Here is a 20587-nt window from a genome sequence, read left to right as displayed (position 1 = left end):
CCATCTGGCCGCCCACCCACCGGAGGAGCGGGGGCTGGGAGACCACCTGGCTACTGCAGAGAGGGCGTGGGAGAGGGAGGGGCACCTGCCAACGGCTTTGGCAGCAGCTGGCTCACCTGTCTGGTGACACCGGGCAATGGTTGCTTGGGTGAAGTCCTTGATTTTCTTGTACTTCTGCAAAAAACTCTCCAAAAACTGGGCAGCTTCCTGAACGGGAACTCCAAGGCAAGCAGCAAGCCGCTCCTTCCCTGTGTGAGTAGAAGCGTGATCAGAGGCCAGCCTCTCACCCAGCGGGTTCCGAGGACACGAGCTACCAGGCAGTGACCACCACACGTGGAAGTGAGCCCACAGAAGGGATCTTGGAAGACTCGGTGCGTCAAGGCCCAACTGGCACCACTGGTCTCTTCTGATTGGTCAGGATGGTGTTGGCTTTGGCTTTACAGACCAAGTGTTCGGTGCCAGCCAGTCTGGACGGGAGCCTGTTAAACATTTATTTATTCAACAGTGTTGACTGAGGGCCTGGCAGGTGCTGCAGGTGAAGCCCTGGTGAAGGAGCTGTAGTCCCTGCTTGCAGCCTGTCCAGAAGGGAGCCTGTTTCCAGAACTGGGGGAGGCTGGAGAGGGCCGGCAAATAAAAGAGGAAGGGAAGTTTCCAGTGCCAAAATACAAGGAGCTCCCATCCTTGGAATGTTTTTCTGAGAAAAAAACTTTTGGTCCAGACCAATATTTGGTTCCCAGAGGACGCAGGTGTTCTGGAGAAGCTTTTTATAGCAAGATCTCTGGTCAGGATGACACCCGAGTTCCAGGATGGCACCCCAAGTTCCAGCAAACACCCGAGTTCCAGGATGACACCCCAAGTTCCAGGATGGCACCCAAGTTCTAGGATGACACTCAAGCTCTAGGCCGGCACCCTGAGTTCTAGGATGGCACCCCGAGTTCCAGGACGACACGCGAGTTGCAATCGACTCCAGATCCCAGGAAACCACTTGTTCGCTTTCTATCAGTGCAGATTTTCTTTTCATTATTTTTTGTGGTAAAATATATATAACACAAAGTATGCCATACTGTAAATTAATTTTGTGTTCCAGAATTTCGTATGAATGGTGTAATAAATTATTCACTATAAATACTCCTTTGTATCTGGCTGTCTTCTTTCATTTGCCATAATGTTTTGAGGTTCATCCATGTTGACAGCTGTATCAATAGTCTGTTGCTTTTTCCAAAATTGAAGTGTAGTTGATTTGTAACATTGCGTTCGTTTCAGGTGTACAGCAAAGGGACTCAGTTACACACATCTCTTCTCTTGAGCATGGACCGGGTTACCCTCTTTCTTCATACGTTTTGTATTCTGGCTATTGTATTATAAATGATATGTTGTAGACACTCTAGATTCTGTTATGTTTCTCTCAGCAGTGCTGATTTAGAAAAAAAAAAACAAAAAACTTCAAACTTTGTCCCCCTGCAGTCAGCAGCAGCTGAAAGCGCGCATCAGGCCTTTCAGCAGTAGCTGGGCTGTTTGAAGTCTGCCCTTTTCACACACAGTCAGGGGTCAGCCAGAGATCTGGGCAGAGCTCAGGCCCAGAATTCGGGGTTCTCCTTTGACTCTCCTCTTTCTGAGATTTTTCCCTTCACTTTCCAGATTCACTGGCTGCCCTGACCTCTTTCCTCTGCCTTTTATTTTCCCCAATTAATTAATTAATTTTTATTTTTGGCTACTTTCGGTCTTTGTTGCTGCGCGCAGGCTTTCTCTAGTTGTGGCGAGCGGGGGCTACTCTTTATTGTGGTGCGTGGGCTTCTCATTGCACTGGCTTCTCTTGTTGTAGAGCATGGGCTCTAGGTGCATGGGCTTCAGTAGTTGTGGCATGTGGGCTCAGTAGTTGTGTCGCACAGGCTTAGTTGCTCCGTGGTATGTGGGATCTTCCTGGACCAGGGCTTGAACCCATGTCCCCTGCATTGTCAGGTGGATTCTTAACCACTGTGCCACCAAGGAAGCCCCTGCCCTCTGCTTCTTGAAGCCAGTAAGACCCTGGATTTCTGTCGGAGTTTTAGCCACACACAACACGGACAGAGGCTTGCCTTCAGGTGAAGAGCTACAAAACGGCAAACTCACCCTGTGCTATTCCTTCCTTCCAAGTGTTAACCCACCTCCAATTTCTGTCTGCTTTTGGTCACTTTTCAGTACCTTTAGGTAGTTGTTTATTATACTTTAGCATACTTTCTAGTTGATATCTGTGGGAGGTTGGTCTGATCGGAGTGCCATGGCCACTGCCGGAAGTCACATTTCTCCTTCTGTGTCTACGGCTGAGAAGGAATTCCTTTCCCTTCCTCTATAGAGCTGTTGGGATATCCCAAGGTCTCTGCACAGGAAGAAAGCCTGCTTCCGAGAGAAGCCGGTGATGTGGCAACTCTGAGAGAAGCAGAGATGGGCTGAGCCGGAGACTGAGGGTCTGGTCACTTCTCCAGGCCCCGGTCCTTATTCCCCATGCCCTTGCCGGGGGGTCTGTCACACTCTAAGGCCACCGTGCCCCTGCCTCCCAAGTAGGACAATGTTTGGCTCTGTGAGGGCTTCTGCTCCGTGCTTCGTGTTCATGGGGCCCCACTTCCGACACAACTTCCCTTCACACTTTGATTCAACTGATCAGGTTCCTGCTGTTTCAGTTGTGAAAATGCTGGCCTGTCTCCGCAGGTGCACCCCTGGGAGCACGGATCCCCTTGGCGGGAGCGCGAGGTACCCCACCTCATAGGTCCCATGTGAACATACAGTTTGGCTTTCCCCACAGAGGGCTAATTGCCTCGTGTGTGTGTGTGTGTGTGTGTGGTGCAATTTTAAGTTTAGGAAGGAAACCTTCACTCCCTTTCCTTCATGTGCTCTTTGCCCCATGCTGAACTATAACAGCTTCTCACTCTTGTTTACAGCTCCAGGGCCTCGTGAGAGCCCGGCACTCGTGGGCCTCCAGGGATGCTGGCACAGGCCTGACCGGCTCCTGCACATCCTTTAAAACTCAGCCCGGCCTGGCAAGGGGCCTCCCCTGGGCTCAGCACTCATGCTGGACGTCGCCGATCACTCAGTGCCATCCCCGCAGGCCTGCTCGTGTGTCTCATTGGACAAGCGTCGGCCCCTCGGAGCAGGAGGCCTGGAGCCCGGCACTCGGCACGCACTGGCGACGGGACGTGGAGTGAGCTTAAGATGCGCAGCGAGGAGAATCAAGGGTCACGCTGACTCTAAGAGTAGCAGGAGCTCAGGGCAGGACGGGAGGAGCAGGGGTTTCTGCTGCCAGCGGGCCTGGGGGGGCACAGTGCTGGGCAGGCGGCTGCGTCCAGTGGGCTGAGGGCAGCGGTGAGCCCCGGGCCTGCGCTCCGGGCCGAGGCCTGCAGGCGGGCAGGCACTCCCATTTCCGGGGGGACAGGTCTCTGGTGGCAGAGGCCTGGCGGCTCCCAAGCCCTGGGGAGAGTGGCTGAGGCAGGCGTGGGGTTCAGGCTGCCCGCGGGCTGGGGGTACGTCTTCTCGCTTGTCCCGGTCCTGCTCTCCCTCTACGGCCTTTTGTCAGCCTCACAATGACCACGACCCCGAAGCCAGGCTGGGGCCATGTGCCCCCAGCACCCAGAGCAGCCGCTTCCAGACCCTCGTGTTTAGGTGAAATCACAGCATTGTAACCCACAGGAGCCAGGCGGTTGAAGGCTTCTCTGCTGAGTTTCCAAAGGGCCCCAGCAGCCCAGGACGCCCGGCCCTTCAGGAGGCGAAGGCCCCACTTCACGCACGAGGCAGACGCAGCCCGACAGGTGCACAGAAGCCCGGCTGTCAGGTGGCGACGGGAGCGGCAGACACGAGGCCCGGGGTGGGAACCCTGTCAGCGTTAGGGCTCAAAGCAGCGGCTAATAACTCATTGCTTATTTACAAAGTGGAGCTCTTTTCTTCCCCAGAAAACAACAGAGTGAATACTCTAGAAGGTGCCAGACCGACAGAAGCAAAGACTGGCTCTGGGTGCACTGGGTAGCGGGGACAGCGGGGGAGGCCTGCCGGCCAGAGACTGGAGCTAAAGCGCCCCTGCCCGAGTCCCGGCTGAGACCACAGCCCTGGCAGGTTTGAAGCGGGTTCCAGCCTCATCATAAGCGGGTCAGTCACTCACGGTCCGGGAAGAGGCGCTTTGGAAGCAGGTCACACGGCACCGCAGTCACACTGGAGAAGCCCGAGGTGGCTCCTACCTGTAGCTGACTACATGTTTGCCCAGGGTTTTGCGCTGGCAGCTCTTCCCTGAACGGACACAGGGTTCCTACGGCGGGGAGGGACCCTCTTCTCCGTGTCTTTACACAAGCCCTGCTCCTCAAAGTGGAACTGATCCAGGAGGGGCCTACACAGGCCTGGCCGCCAGGCCACAGCCTCTCCTGACCCCCTCCCTCAACTCCCGAGAGGCATCAGGCCCACCGACGCAGCGAGACCTAGAGGGAGAAAGAATTTAAAAAGCCCGGAGAGCCCACGGTCAGGAAGGGAGAGGAAAGGGTGGGAGAGGGGAGGGGAGCAGGTTGCTCTGCCTTGGGTCCTGGGGCTGGAAAAGGGGAGGGGAATAGGGTGACGACAAGGGCTCCTGGAGCATCTCAAAGCACAGGAGTGGCCCCCAGCAGGTGGTGTGATGTGGGGTTGGGGAAGGCTTTGGTCGGCCCTCACTTCTGCACGTCTACTCTCCGTGCAAAGGTTGCTGGGAGCCCTGAGGGTTAAGGGCGTGAGTGGTCTGCCTGGTGTCTGGTGCATCACACATACCATCAACATGTGTAAACAGCGGCACACAGGGACGCACAAGATGAGTTCCGTGGGCTGAGAGTGATTTCTGTAAGTCACAGCCACATTTCAATGCAGGTACACAACCAGAGCCACCTCCGTCTGGCCTACAGGTGACACCGAGGCCTCAGGCCCACCCACAGCCTACCTGCTCCATAGACCACCGAGTACACCACCTTCTTGGTCTGCTCTCTGTCTGCGTGCGTCACGCGCTCTGGGGAAATGTCCTTCCTACGTGGAAAGATGGCACGTCGTCAGGTACGTTGGCACCTGTCTGAGGAGGTCCTCAAGGGTCCAAACCACACACATCCCCTCACACCCCAAGAACCACTTCGAGGTCAGGCCTGTAGTACGGTAGGGGAGACAGTCAGCATCTAAAGCGTCCGTGTCAGTCTGGCCCCTCCGAACAGATGCCAGCCAGGTTCTGGGGTATCCACACCCCAAACCCAAAAAGTGGCTCCACCACCGGAGTACCAGGCAGACAGGAGGAGGCCTGGGGCCTGGGGCCTGCCTGTGGCTGCTGCAGTAGTGGCTGCTTCCGGGCCTCCTGCAGGATTGGATGAGCAGCCTGTGCCTTGCCTCCTACAGAAGGAAGGGCCCTGTCCTGGCGTTCAGGCAGAATAAGAACCAACTCCACATCCGGCAGCGTGCAGTCATGCCACTCTCCAAAGATTAAAGCTGAGCCTGAGAAGCACAGGGGCCGCCGGGCACCCAGGGCCCCTCCTCCTTGCTGGGCCATCCTCGCCTAGCCGTGCGCACACCCCAAGTCTCCCTGATGGAGTGAGCACGTCAGATCAGCAGAGACAGAGAGAAAGAAAAGGAAGAAAAAGGAGCCTGTCCAACCTCTGTGGGCAGCCCTGTGCTGGGCCCTCCTGCAGGGCTGGCCTCCACTCGTGGCCACGGGGTGAAACTGAGGATCTGTGCAGGGATTTGGGGTGTATGGGCTGCCCCGGGCCTGCATGCGGCTTCTAGATTTCCCGGTATGCACGTGGCTTTGAATGCCCTATTTCTCAAAGACCCTCTCTCCCCAGCTTCTCCTCCCAAGCTTTCAGGCTCTGTTATTTGCCTCGACTGAGGTCTTTTGTGGTTGACCTTAGGATGTTTTCCAGCAACGCGGCCACTTTTCTGACTGGAGACAGTTCCGAGATGGGGAAACAATGCCCGTGTCAGTCCTTCAGGCAGCCCCCAGCCGAGTTAGAACAGACAAACACTACTCTTTGCGAGTAAGGTCTGTGCCTGGAAGCAGGGACAGGGTCCCACTCTGGGCAGGAGACGGCTGAGTCGTGGGAGTGGTGTGGGCCGAGTGAAAACAGCACAGAGCCCTCCTAACTGTTTTCAGTGGCTTTTTTCTTGCTTCAGAACTTGCTTGGCTGCTGTGAACTGCTGACTGTTTCTCGGCGTTCTGGCAAAGATGGTTCTGACAGTTTTTGCTCGCTTTGTGGATGCTTCTGTGGGTGGACGGGCCCTCAGAGCTGCCTGCTTCACCATTCTCACTGATGTCCTAGAGTTCATTCATCTTACCGCCTGATTTTAAAGTACTGATGCATTTCTTTTTGTCCTTTTCCTTCTGTGTTAAGCTATTTTGCCCACGTTTTAAAATCCCACCCTTGAACTTGGTATTGTCAACAGCTGTATTTAGATAAGAAGCAAAACACCAAAATGCACCCAAGCCCAGAACAAATGTGTGTCAACCCCTATGTCACCAGCCACCCTTGGTCCTCACTGAACTCCCTTTATTTTGGAAATCCCACAGGCGCTCCAAACCTGCTCAGGAAAGACACTGCTGAAAAGCTGACGTAAGACTAGCTTCCCCGTTACCTGCTCAGGGCCACCCGCAGTGACGGCAGATGAGGGCTTGGCCCAAACAAATGGGTCTGGCGACACTGCAGGGAGGGGACAAGGGAAGCATTTTGGAGCAGGTGCCCCTCAACCAAACCACACTAGGGACCCCCTTAGCTCTATCCGGGGCTGGAAAGTTGTCTGAGGAAGCAGCATTAACTCTCCTGGGACTTGCTTCTTCCCAGAACCAAAGTGTGACAGAATGAATAGATGCTAGGGACATATATCGGACATCATGTTCCAATAACAGAGAACATGCTTTCTCCTTGAGCACATGGGGCACACACACAATAACACATCATGCACCAGGGCACACAAAAAACCTCAAAAGGCCGCACATAGTAGGAATATTAAAATAACACTCTGATCACAGTATAAGAAAACTAGAAATCAAAGACAAAAACAAAATCCCCAAAGCCCATCTAGCTAGAAATAAATCAGAAAACACTTCTATCAGTCAACTTTTGATTGAAGAGAAATATAAACAGAAATCACATAGTTTCTAATGAAAACACCCTATGTCAGAACCAATGGATTACATTAAAACAGTGAGGAAATTTCATAACCCTAAATGCCTATATTAATCAAAATGACAGAATAAAAGTATATGAATTAAATAAACACAAGGGAAAAAAACAAGAACGTCAAAAGAATACACAAGGAGTGAAATAATAAAGCTAGAAAAAAGATGGGAGCAGAAATTAATGAGGAAAAGAAATTAACTAGAGAACAGCAAAACAGATCATTAGTAAATAAAAATCCTGGTTCTTACAGAAAATAAATAAACCATTAGCTAGCTTAATCAAAAGGGCAAAAACACAGATATACAAAATAAGCAACAACGGGGGAAAGTAGCAGCAGATATGTAGGAAGTTAAAAAAAAACCTTAAAAGTTATTTTGTACAATGCTATATAAGTACATTTTAAAACCCAGGTGAAACGGACAATTTCTTAAGAAAACACAGTTATAAAAACTGACTCCAGTAGAGATGAAAGTTAAACAGACCAATGTCTATAGAAGAAATAGAGAAAATTATTAGGGAACTATCCCACAAAAACACCAGGCTCAGATGGTTTCAAAGGAGAATTCTATCAAACCTTAGAGACCAGAGAGTCCCCACGCTGTGCAAATTGTTGCAGAGTGCAGAAGATGAACAAAAACTTCCAAATTAATTTTATTAAGAAAGTATAACAGTTATACCAAAACACGATAAAGATAGCATAAAAAAGGAAAATTATAGACTTATACTGCCCATGAATATTGATTTTTTTCTTTAAAAATCTTAAAATTTATTCAAAATATAAAATTTATGAATATTGATTGATGTAATAATCTTAAATAGAATATTTGCAAACAGAGTCCAACTCCACATTAAGAAAATAGCACCTCACAGCCAAGCAGAGTTTATACCAGGAAAGCAAGGCTGGTTCAATGTCAGGAAGTCCATTAATATAATTCACCACATGAATACGACTAAGGAGAAAACTACATGATCATCTACATTGTTGCTGAAAAAAACCCCGTGACAAAATCCAACTCCAATCCAATCCAATCCTACTCCCAGTAAAAACTCTTGAGAAAACCGGAATAGCTGGATACTTCCTTAAACTTACAAAGCAATACACATCACTCCTAAAGCTAGCTTCTTATCATGGGAAGCTCCACGGCAAGGATGCCCACTACCTCCACTATTTAACATTGTTCTGAAAGTATAGTTGATCCTCAAAGAACACAGGTTTCAACTCTGTGGGTCCACTTATATGTATATTTTTTTCAATAAATAGACTGAAAATTTTTTTGGAGATTTGCAACAATTAGAAAAAACTCGGAGATGAACTTTGTAGCCTGAATATTGAAAAATATTAAGAAAAGGTTAGGTGGGTCATGAATGCATAAAATACATGTAGATAATAATTTAGTTTATCATCTACTACCGTAAAATGGACACAAATCTATTATAAAATGTTAAAATTTGTCAAAACTTAAGCACACAAACACAGAACGTACACGGGGCCGTTGACAGACAAACGTGAAGCTGCAGTATGAAATCATCCCTGTGTGAATGAACTGCAGTGTGCCCTGTGCTGTCGTTAACGATTTCCTCGTCTCCTCCTGTTGCTGCAGTGCTGAGCTTAAGTGTTTCAAGTGTCCACTTAAAATGCCCGTGACGCTGGTCATTTCCACGTGGGGAGTTTGTCTCTCCAGTAAATCGGGAATTGCAGTAAGAAGTGATCTCTCATGGTCCTCACACGTTTTTCATCATGTTTAACGCAATATCGTAAACCTTCAGTAACACCATGGAGCCCACACGAAGTGCCACTAGTGCTGCTGGAAGTGCTCCCGAGAAGCAGAGAAAAGTCGTGACGTTATGGGAAAAAGTTGAATTGCATGATATGTCCAGTAGATCGAGGTCTGCAGCTGTGGTTGCCGCCATTTCAAGATAACTGAATTCAGCGTAAGGACCATTGTAAGAAAAGAAAAGGAAATTTGTGAAGTAGTCGCTGCAGCTATGCCAGCAGGCGCAAAAACCTTGGACTTTTTGCAAAATACCTCTTTATCTTGTATTGAAAATGCACCTTTTATGTGGGTGCAGGATTGATATAGACTCTAATATGATTCGAGAAAAAGTGAAGTCATTACATGACAACTTAAAGCAAAAGGAAGGTGAAGGATCTAAAGCTGGAGAATTTAATGCCAGCAAAGGATGGTTTAATAATTTTAGTAAAAGGATTGGCTTTACACACGAAAAGATAACAGGAGAAGCAGCTTCTGCTGACCAAGGGCCAGCAGACGAGGTCCTAGACGCTGCTAAGAAAATCACTGGGGAGAAAGGATATCTGCCTGAACAGGTTTGTAATGCAGACGGAAATGCCTTATTCTGGAAAAAGGTGCCACAAAGGGCACTCACCGGTAAGGAAGAAGTGAACAGCAGGAAGGGAAGGGCTGACTCCTGTTTGGTACCAGTGCAGTCAGCCTTATGGTCAGGACCGCCCTCCACCTATCAATCTGCTGACCCCCGAGCCTTAAAGGGAGACGATGAACAGCAGCTGTCAGGCTTTTGATTGGACAAGGCCTGGACAGTGAGAGCCCTTTTTCTGGATTGGTTCCATCAATGCTTTGACCCTGAAGTTAGGAAGTATCTTGCCAAGAAGGGACTGCCTTTAAAGTTCTTCTGATACTGGGCAATGCCCTCCTGGCCACCCAGAACTCCATGGGTGCAGCCCCGAAGGTGTCAAAGAGGCCTACTTGCCCCCGGACACAACGTCTCTATTTAGCTTCTAGATCAGGGGCCATAAGGACCTTTGAGGCTCATTATACACGGTGCTCTATGGAAAGGATCGTCAATGCTATGGAAGGGAACCCTGATAGAGACAACATCATGACAGCCTGGAAGGGTTACACCATTGAAGATGCCATCATTGTTACAGAAAAGCTGTGAAAGCCATCAAGCCCCAAACAATAAAATCCTGCTGGAGAAAACTGTGACTAGGTGTTGTGTATGACTTCACAGGATTTACGATGGAGTCCGCCAAGGAAATCATGAAAGAAATTGTGAGCTGGGCAAAAAAAGGTAGGGGGCGAAGGGTTTCAACATACGGGTCTTGGAGAAATTCAAGAGCTGACAGACACCACACCAGAGAAGTGAACAGAAGACAACTCCATGAAGATGAGAGCTTCCCCACCGGCGCCAGCCAAAGAGGAGGACATAGAAGAAGCAGCGCCAGGAACAAACTGACGTTAGATGACCTGGCAGAAGGGCTCTGATATTCCAGACTGCTTTTGACTTCTTTCGGGACGTGAACTCCTCTATGAAACTGAAGCAAATGCTGGAAGAAGGATTGGTGCCGTATAGAAACATCTTTAGAGAAATGAAAAAGCAGGAAAGTCAGGCAGAGATTACGACGTATCTCCGGGATGTTACAGTAGGTGTACCTGCCTCTCCTGCCTCCCGCCCCCCGCCCATCACTCAGCGTGAGGACGATGAGGACGGAGACCCTGTGATGATCCACCTCCATGCACTGAACAGTGAATCGTCGTCATCAACAGTTCATCAACGTATCTGCTGTGTGTGTGTGTCTTCGTGCTCATTACATCTCCCCATTATTCTTTTATTGTCTGTAAAGATCATGCTGATGTACTTTTTTTTTTTTTTTTTGGCCACGCCGCACAGCTTGCGGGATCCTAGTTCCCCCACCGGGGATCAAACCTGCGCCCCCTGCAGTGGAAGCACGGAATCGCAACCACTGGACCGCCAGGGAAGTCCCCTGATGTACCCTTTTTACCCGATAGTAATTTGTGGGTTTTCTCTCTTTTTCTTGATCAGTCTCTCCAGGGGTTTACCAATTTTACTCATCTTTTCGAAAATCCTGCTTCTGTGGGGAAATCCTTGATTTTCTCAACTATTTTTCTGTTTCTATTAAATTGGTTTCCATTCCTCCTAGCTTCCTTCTACTTACTTAGGATTTAAATTCCTCTTATTTTTCTAGCTTCTTAAGGTGGAAGCTTAAGACATGTAATGTCATAAATTTCTAAGTGCTTCTATAGCTGCCTCCCAAAATTTTTGACATGTGTTTTCATTTTCATTTAGCTCAAAATATTTTCTAATTTCCCTTCTGACTTTTTGCTTTGACCTATGGGTTATTTAGAAATGTCATCTTTATTTCCACATGTGTGGGGACTTTCTATACCTATTTTTGTTCTTGATTCCATATTTAATTTCTCTAATTGTATTAGAGAACATAGTCTCTACGATTTCAGTCCTTTTAGATTTACTGACACTCGTCTTGTGGCCAAGCATGCGGTCTATCTTGATGAATGCTTTATTGTGCATGTAAAATTGTGGATAATGTTATTCAGGTCTTCCATATCCTTTCTGACCTTCCTTGTCCTTGTTAGTATTAAGAAAGTAGTGCTGAAATCTCCAGCTGGACTTGTGGATCTGTGCATGTTTCATCTCAGCTCCATCAGGTTTGCTTCATGTATTCTGAATCCGTCCTATTAGATGCACCCTATATAGAAGTGTTATGTTTTCTTGATGAACTGGCCCTTTTATGAAGTGTCCCTCTCTGTCCCTGGCAATAGTCCTTGCCCTGAAACCTAACTGTCTGGTACTAAAACAGCCATTCAAATGTTCGTCTGGTGAGTCCTATCTCCTGGCTTTTAGTCTATGTCTGGTGAGTCCTATCTCCTGGCTTTTAGTCTATGTCTGGTGAGTCCTGACCTCCTGGCTTTTAGTCTATGTCTGGTGAGTCCTATCTCCTGGCTTTTAGTCTATGTCTGGTGAGTCCTATCTCCTGGCTTTTAGTCTATGTCTGGTGAGTCCTGTTCTCCTGGCTTTTCATCTATGTCTGGTGAGTCCTGATCTCCTGGCTTTTAGTCTATGTCTGGTGAGTCCTGATCTCCTGGCTTTTCATCTATGTCTGGTGAGTCCTGATCTCCTGGCTTTTAGTCTATGTTCTGACCCACTGGACTGCACACTGTGTCTCCCGTTACCAGCTCCAGATTTAGGGAGAGTTTGGGGGCCTCTGTGAAGTGCACGTTTCTCTGGCTCCTTGTATTGTACTCAGACACAATGACAGGGAATGAAGCCACCTGTATTCTCGCGGGACTGCATACCAAGAGCAAAGTATAAACTTTTCATTAATTGAATTTACCTGCTGCAGTGGCCTCTAATGAGTAGATACAGAGCAGGTATTCCATACACCTAGAGCTTGAAAGAATCGTTGAGAGGTTGGCATATGTATTAGTTTCCTGTGGCTGCTGTAATGAATTGCCACAAATTTGGTAGCTTAAAACAAGGGCTACTTATTCCCTCACCGTTCTGGGGGTCAGAAGTCTGAAGTCAGTACCGCTGGGCCAAAATCAAGGAGTCGGCAGGGGCTGCTCCTGCTGGATGCCCTAGGGGAAGAATCTATCCCTTGCTTCTCCCAGCCTTTGGTCACATCCCTCCAGTCTCCCTCCCGTGGTCGCGGGGCCTCCTCTCCTCTGTGTCAAGTCCCTCTCGTCCGGCTCTTACAAGGGCCCTGTGACGGCATTTAGAGCCCACTCCGATAACCAGGATAACCTTCTCATCTCAGGATCATTAACTTAATCACGCTGCAAAGATCTTTTCCCACATAAGGCAACCTTCACAGGTTCCAGGCTTTAGGATGCAGATATCTTTTGGGGGCCATTATTCAGATTACCACAGCATATGAACCCTAAAATGCTTACACAATGAGATCCAGGTTTTGAAAACCAAAAACAAAAAAACAAAGGAATAAGAATCAAAAGCACAGAAGTGTGTGTACAAGAGAGACAGAGGCCGAGACAGAGAAAGAATGGACAGGAGTGGAATCTGGCAAAGGAAGACAAAGCTGAGTGGAGACAGTGACTTGGATGTGGGGTGAGGAACGAAGTGCCCCCCATACGTGGCCTTGGCCCATGAACGACAGCTGGATGCAGTCACAATGGGTGGTCCAGAGGCCAGGGTGTGTGAGAGGTCAGAGGTTCCCCAATTCAATGAGGCCAAGCCTGGATTCCAGTTCCTTAGTGAGAAATAGAAAAATGAAATGAGATCTTGTACAAAAATTATGTAAGTAAAATTCTATCTAAATCTTTGTCAAACCTATGCTTGACCTTGCAGCTATGCCAGAGGCCGCCCCTGGGCAGCTGAGAAGCAGGAGAGACACTGCAGTCGGGCCTGCGAGTGCCAGGTAGAGAGGGGGCAGGAAGTGCAGAGGGGCCGGCTTTGCACCCGCGAGCACAAGAAGCTCACAATGGGCCCCTCAGGGGCCATGGCAGGTAAGTCAGAATCCCACAGGGAAAAGGAGGCCAAAGCGCCTCACTGCCTGCATCAGGGCTGCTAGGACAGGCCTCCAGTGTGCACCCCACGGCGTGGCCAGCAGAGGTGGTCAACAGCCCAGGCACAGAGGGAGAGCAGACCGGCTTGGAAGGAATGGGCTCCCAGGTGTCCCCTTCTAAGGTCCCACCTGGTTGTCTCCTGGGAGCAGTGGCCCGAGATGTGTGACAGGGCAGCGGCAGCTGCAGGTGGCCCCCAAGCCTACGGAAGAGCCCGACTGCTTCAGTGCCACCGAGGGAGTGTCTCCACTCCCCCAGCTCCCTGCCCCACCCCCCAACAGCCAGGCTCTTTGGTCAAGGCCGACCCAGCACAGACATGGCCCCCCTCCCCCACCCGGAGGCCGCAGACACGGGAGAGCCCAGGGACACAGGCTCCTTATTGCTTTTGTTTCCTCGGTGAAAGGGGATTATCCCAAAGCTAGAAAGGGCCGGGCAAACACTGTCAAGAGAGAACGTGCAGCCCTCACAACCACAGGCAGCCACTCTCTGTGAATTCTGTCCCTGGGGTGAAAGCAGCACCCAGTTCCTGTGCCGGCGACTGGAGAAAACAGGAGTAACAGGCTGCTTTCCAGAGGCAGACTTGCTGTTACGGTTGCGGTTGTGAACTGGGCGGCGATGCAGTGGACAGAAAGGAGCCGGAAGACCCTGTCGTGGGCTTGCCTTTGACTCTGCCAACCCGCTTTCCTACAGGCGGCCACCCTGCCTTCCTGAAACAACTCCCCTGACCAGCCAAAGAGAGAAGGGTGGGGCTGTTCCATGTTCTGGGCCTGAGGACCAGCTTAAACCACAGGAATCATCCATCCTTTGCAGGTTTGAAGGCACTGTTTGGCCTGGATGCTTTTTTCTTTTGATGTTTGTGGAACTTCAGTTCTTCCTCCTTTTTCTGTTTCCTCTGAAAAGGTTATCGGTCTTTTGGGCTTTCTGCCTTTTCTCGGATCCTTGTAGGTAATTTATATTTTCCTAGAAAATCATTTATATCATTAAAACTTACACATTAGTTAGCAGAGAGCTGTACATGGTAACTTCTCTTTTTGCAAGAGACAGACCTTGGAAAAGACCTGTTAAGAAAAACTTCTAGCAAATGAAGAAAAAACCCCCCACTAAATGTTATAATGGAACACTGCCTTCAGAAATCGGAAGGAAAACCATCTCCAACATAGATTTCTGTCCTCAGCCAAATTATCAACCAAATGTGAGACATTTTCAGACAGGTAAGTTCTCTAAAAATTAACCTTCCATGTACCATTTCTGAGGGAGCCAAATAAGGATATGCTCCACCAAGACAACGGAGTAACCCAAGAAAGGGAGTCCAGTACAGCAGAGGAGCAGAGGGGCCCCGGAGGATGGTGAGGAGAAGCACAGGCTGACAGTACACGCCAGGCCTAGAGGGCAATCAGTCCAGATGGAACAGGGCAGAGGCTCCAGAAAGAACTTCTTCAGGAAACTGAACTTGATAAACACCTGATGGGTGGGAAAGTTTGCCATGCAAAGCTCCTCAGAGAAAACTTCAGAAGGAGTATTCCATAATAAAATAAACAACTTCAGGAGTTGCTATAAGAGATCTGGGAGGTAAGGGGAATACAATATTTTGGCAGGTTCATTGTTGGCTTTTCTTTTTCTCAAAAAAGCTCAGATCAAATGAAACAGAGAAATCTGTAACTGCAAGACAGAAACTCTAGACAATGTTAACATAGGAGTGGCGTGGAAAGGGGATATTAAAGGGACATAAGGACATGCTAAATTATGTGTTTTATTAGAAAGAAGATGTAAATATTGATCATTTTAAGTAATCAAAGGATGAACAAAAGAACATGAGTATTTACCCTAGCACCTAAGACAGTGATTGGAACACAGAAAATATTCAATAAGTATTTAGTGAGTGAATGAGCTAAGAAATAAATAGGTATGATACTTAAGGGCAAAAAGCATAAAAACAAGTTTTAAACATATAATTTTTAAACAATCTGGAGAGTTGTCTACTTTTGGTAGTGGCAGACTAGCGTGTTGTAGATGAATTTCCATGTAGAGCAATTATAATTGCTGGAGAAAATATTAAAAAGCATCTGTTTGAAGGCATGAGAGAACAGTAAGAAACAAGCCCAAGGCAGTAAGAACTTGAAAGGCTATGGCTTCAGAGAAAGGAACATGTAGAAATGTAAGCCTGATGTTTGGGGCCACACTCTCCCTTGAGGAATTTGCTGATTTTGAAGTGATAGTTGAAAGGCTGATTTTAGCTTCCTGAAGTCTATGGGACTAGAGAACAACTTGAGGCTCAGGGCTTATCAAAAAAAAGGATCCAGGACTTCCCTGGTGGTCCAGTGGTAAAGAATCTGTCTTACAATGCAGGGGATGAGGGTTTGATCCCTGGTCAGGGAACTAAGATCCCACAGGCCTTGGGACAACTAAGCCCACACGCCGCAACTACTGAGCTCGTGCGCCTCAACTAGAGAGCCTGCACGCTGCAACTACAGAAAAGAAAACCCACATGCCACAACTAGAGAGAAGCCTGTGCACTGCAATGAAGATCCCGCGTGCCACAATGAAGACCTGACGCAGCCAAAAATAAAAATTAAAAATAAATAAATAAATCTTTAAAAAAAAAAGAAAGGATCCTTGGTACTCTAGGGGAAAATGTGATCTTGAAATTTACTAGCTTTCACAAAGACTGAAGCTCATCTTCCCAATGGATCAACCCATGATTGGACTAAGGCAATCTGCCCTCAGTCTGACTGTCTGCCAGAAGCAGGACTATACCATCTTTTGAGGAAGATAACACTATTCATAGTAACCTCTCATTTTCATTCACACTATTTGATCCAAAATCACCTGGCATCCCAGGAAACAAGATCAAATGACTAAAAACCAAGAGAGAAACAATACAAACAGATCTATGGGAGACATAGGTATTGCAGTTATCAGTTATAGACATTAGGGTGGCTGTGATTAACATGTTTCAGAGATTAGATGATGAGCTGAGAATTTAAGTAAAGAATTGAAAACTACAGAAATTAATTAACTGGCAGGTTGTACAACTGAAAAATACAGTAAATAAAATTAAGAACTCAAAAGTTTACTCAAATAGGGTTTAACTTTAACAGCCTATTGGTCATGCCTGTAGAAAAGGCTATTGGGTGGAAGGTAGACAAAGTAATTGAAGATTAGATAAAATGTCCAGCCTGAGGCATGTAGAGAAAAAAGATGGAGAATACAGAAAAGAGAATAAGAGACACATGGAATATGGTGAAAAGTTCTAATGTAGGTGTAACCTCAGTCCCAGAAGCAGAGGAGACAGGAGAGAGAAGCAGTACTTAAAGAGATAATGACCAAGGAGTTTCCAAAGATGATGAAAGACATAAAACCACAGATAAAGGGAACAGTACGAACCACAAGCAAGACAGATCCAAAGAAAACCACATCTAAGCATAATATAAAACTGCTGAAAACCAACAACAGAGAAAATCTATAAAACAGCTAGAATAAATGATTGATTGCCTCCAAAAAAGCAACAATATAAATAACAGTGACTTCTTGACAAAAATAATGGAAAACAGAAAAAAACGGAATGAAATTATAAAGATACTAAAAACAAACAAACAAACAAAAAAACACTCAAATGTGGCAAACTAGAATTCTATGTCCAGCACAAATATTCCTCAAAAATAAAGGCAGAATAAAAAATGTTTTGGATGAACAAAAACAGATAATTTGTCAATTGAATACCTGCACTAAAAGAAATGCTAAGACAGAAGAAAAACAACTCCATGTGGAAGCACGGATATGCAGGAAGGAATAAAGAGCAATGGAAGGGATCTTATAAGCAAAGTTAAAACGAATCTTGACTGTACAAAACCATCTCATAATGCTTTGTGTAGTTCAAAATATATGCAGAATTAAACAGTAAATGAAAACAATAGTACAAAAGGCAGGAGAGGGAGGTAAATGGAGTTAAAGTGTTATATAGTCTGAGAAGGGGTAAAAGTACGACTTTATATTACATTTTTATAAGTGAAGGATGCTTGTAGTAGTCTCTAGAATAGTTTCTAAAAGAATAGTGAAAGAATATATAACTAACAAGGTAATAGAGGGGGAAATGAAATAACAAAAAATACTTAAGCCCAAAAAAGGCAAAAAAAGAGAGAAAAAGAAGTACAGAAAAAATAGGACAAATAGAAAACAACACTAAAAGGAGCAATTTATACCTAAATGTATCAGCAGTTATATGTAAATGAGAAAGATACTCCAATTGAGAAACAAAGACTGGCAGAACAGATTACATGTTAGAAACACTGCCTAGGGGCTTCCCTGGTGGTGCAGTGGTTAAGAATCCACCTGCCAATGCAGGGGACACGGGTTTGAGCCCTGTTCCAGGAAGATCCCATATGCTGCAGAGCAACTAAGCCCGTGCGCCACGACTACTGAGCCTGCGGTCTAGAGCCTGTAAGCCACAACTACTGAGCCCGTGCACCACAACTACTAAGCCTGTGCTCTAGAGCCCACGAACCACAACTACTGAGCCCATGTGCCACAACTACCAAAGCCTGTGCACCTAGAGCCCATGCTCCGCAACAAGAGAAGCCACTGCAATGAGAAGCCCGCGCACTGCAACGAAGAGTAGCCCCCACTGGTTGCAACTAGAGAAAGCCTGTGTGTGACAATGAAGACCCAACACAGACAAAAATAAGTGAATAAATAAAATAAATTAAAAAAAACCAAAACCACTGCAAGATAACATGCCCTCCAACCAAAAGAAAGCTGGTTCAGCTGTACTTATATCAGAAAAAAATAGTTGTAAGTTTATATATGCCCACTAATATAGTTTCAAAAATATGAAGCAAAAATTGACAGAACCCTAAGGAGAGACAGAGAAATCCATGATCACAATGGGAGACTGACTCGACTTTCTGATACTCATAGAACAAGCACACAATATTAGCAACAACATAGGACATGGGAATGACTCGTGTAACAAGCCTGACCTAACAGACGCGTACAGAAAGGATGACAGAGACGTTCTTATTAAAGACGTTCTTATCAAAACTGACCTTGGGCTGGTCTGTGAACCCATTTAAAACACATATCAATGGCCAACAGGCACATGAAAAGATGAACATCACTAATTATTAGAGAAATGCAAATCAAAAGTACAATGAGGTGTCACCTCACTCTGGTCAGAATGGCCATCCTCAAGAAGTCTACAAACAATAAATGCTGGAGAGGGTGTGGAGAAAAGGGAACACTCCTGCACTGCTGGTAAGAGTGCAAATTGGTACAGCCACTATGGAGAACAGTATGGAGGTTCCTTAAAAAACTAAAAATAGAGTTACTGTATGATCCAGCAATCCCACTCCTGGGCATACACCTGGAAAAGATGAAAAGTTTAGTTCTAAAAGATACATGCACCTCAATGTTCATAGCAGCACTATTTATAATAATAGCCAAGACGTGAAAGCAACCTAAGTGTCCATCAACAGATGAATGGATAAACAAGATGTGGTATATATACACAATGGAATATTACTCAGCCATTAAAGAGAATGAAATAATGTCCAGCAACATGGATGGACCTAGAGGTTATCATACTGAGTGAAGTAAGTCAGGCAGAAAAAGACAAATATTATAAAATATCACTTATATGTGGAATCTAAAAAATAGTACAAATGAACATATTTACAAAACAGAAACAGACTCACAGACATAGAAAACAAACTTAACGGTTAGCGGGGGGGAAGGTGGGGGAAGGGAATTGGGAATATGGGATTAACAGATGCACACCACTATATATAAAATAGGTAAGCAACAAGATTTACTGTAGAGCCCAGGGAACTATATTCAATATCTTGTAATAAACTATAATGGAAAAGAATAGGAAAAAAATACATAGATATATACATATATAACCAAATCACTTTGCTGTACACCTGAAAACTATCACAGTATTGTAAATCAACTATACTTTAAAAAGAAAAAAGTGTCCCCAAAAAAAAAAAAAAAAAAAAAAAGAAAAAAGAAAGACACATTTCAAAGACTGAAAATCCTACAATGTTCTTTCACCACAGCGGAATTAAACTAAAAGTCACATCAGGAACAGTAACACCAAAAACTAGAAAATTCCCATATATTCGGAAATTAAGCATTGTACTTCTAAATAAGTCTTGAGTCAAAGAAAAAAACCACAATAAAAATTAGAAAATATTTTTAGCTGGATGACAGTGAAAACAGATATATCAAAATATTTGAGATGCAGCTAAATAAAGTCATGCTCAGAAAGAAAATTATAGCCTTAAATCCATATCAGAAAAGAAGACTGAAAAGCAATGATCTAAATACCGTAACAAACAGTTGGAAAAAGAAAGAATAACGTGCTGAGTTCAAAGAGAGTAGGAAGGAGAAAATGATAAAGAGAAGACATTAATATAACAGAAAAGAAAGAATAACGTGCCGAGTTCAAAGAGAGTAGGAAGGAGAAAATGATAAAGAGAAGACATTAATATAACAGAAAAGAAAGAATAACGTGCCGAGTTCAAAGAGAGTAGGAAGGAGAAAATGATAAAGAGAAGACATTAATATAACAGAAAAGAAAGAATAACGTGCCGAGTTCAAAGAGAGTAGGAAGGAGAAAATGATAAAGAGAAGACATTAATATAACAGAAAATAAATGTATAAGAAAGAGATTTAACAAAGACGTAACTGGTTCCTTGAATAAATTAATAAAATTTAAAAGTCCCTTGAAAGGCTGAATAAAAATGAAAAAAGGAAGGCACAGTTATCAATGCCAAGAAAGGCAAGGGAATATCATTTCAGACCCTATATTCATTAAGATGATAAAAAGAGAATATATGAGCAACTTCATGTCAATTAATTTGGAAATATAGACAAAATGGACAAATTCACTGTAAAACACAATAAACCAAAACTTATACAAGAAATAGGAGACAATCTGAGCAGCCATATAGCTATTAGTCATATAGCTATTTTGCGTGTTGTATCCCACACATAAAACCTCCAGGTTCAGCCAATTCACTGATGATTTCCTTCAAACATTTAAGGAAGAAACAAGACCACTCTTACATAAATTCTTCCAGAGAATGAAAAAAAGAAGGAATACTTCCTAACTCAAAAACTTGACAAGGAAAT

The 20587-nt window shown here is 45.7% G+C and overlaps 1 protein-coding gene across 1 annotated transcript in view; it reads right to left on the bottom strand.

The window, feature by feature from the left end:
* Positions 1–20587, bottom strand: part of LOC112391389 (DNA polymerase nu) — a 73825-nt gene that overhangs the window by 16955 nt on the left and 36283 nt on the right. The window contains exons 5-6 of the mRNA XM_024732741.1: positions 4922–5004; positions 117–248 (exon numbers count right to left, since the gene is read on the bottom strand). Coding sequence (XP_024588509.1) covers positions 117–248; positions 4922–5004 — 215 coding nt within the window. The remainder of the gene's footprint in view (positions 1–116; positions 249–4921; positions 5005–20587) is intronic.

The sequence above is a fragment of the Neophocaena asiaeorientalis genome, unplaced genomic scaffold (genome assembly GCF_003031525.2).
Source record: "Neophocaena asiaeorientalis asiaeorientalis breed wild unplaced genomic scaffold, Neophocaena_asiaeorientalis_V1.1 scaffold762, whole genome shotgun sequence".
NCBI classification, from domain to species: domain Eukaryota; kingdom Metazoa; phylum Chordata; class Mammalia; order Artiodactyla; family Phocoenidae; genus Neophocaena; species Neophocaena asiaeorientalis.
The sequence above is the reverse complement of the archived record's forward strand: the minus strand, read 5'-3'. Positions and strand labels throughout refer to the sequence as shown.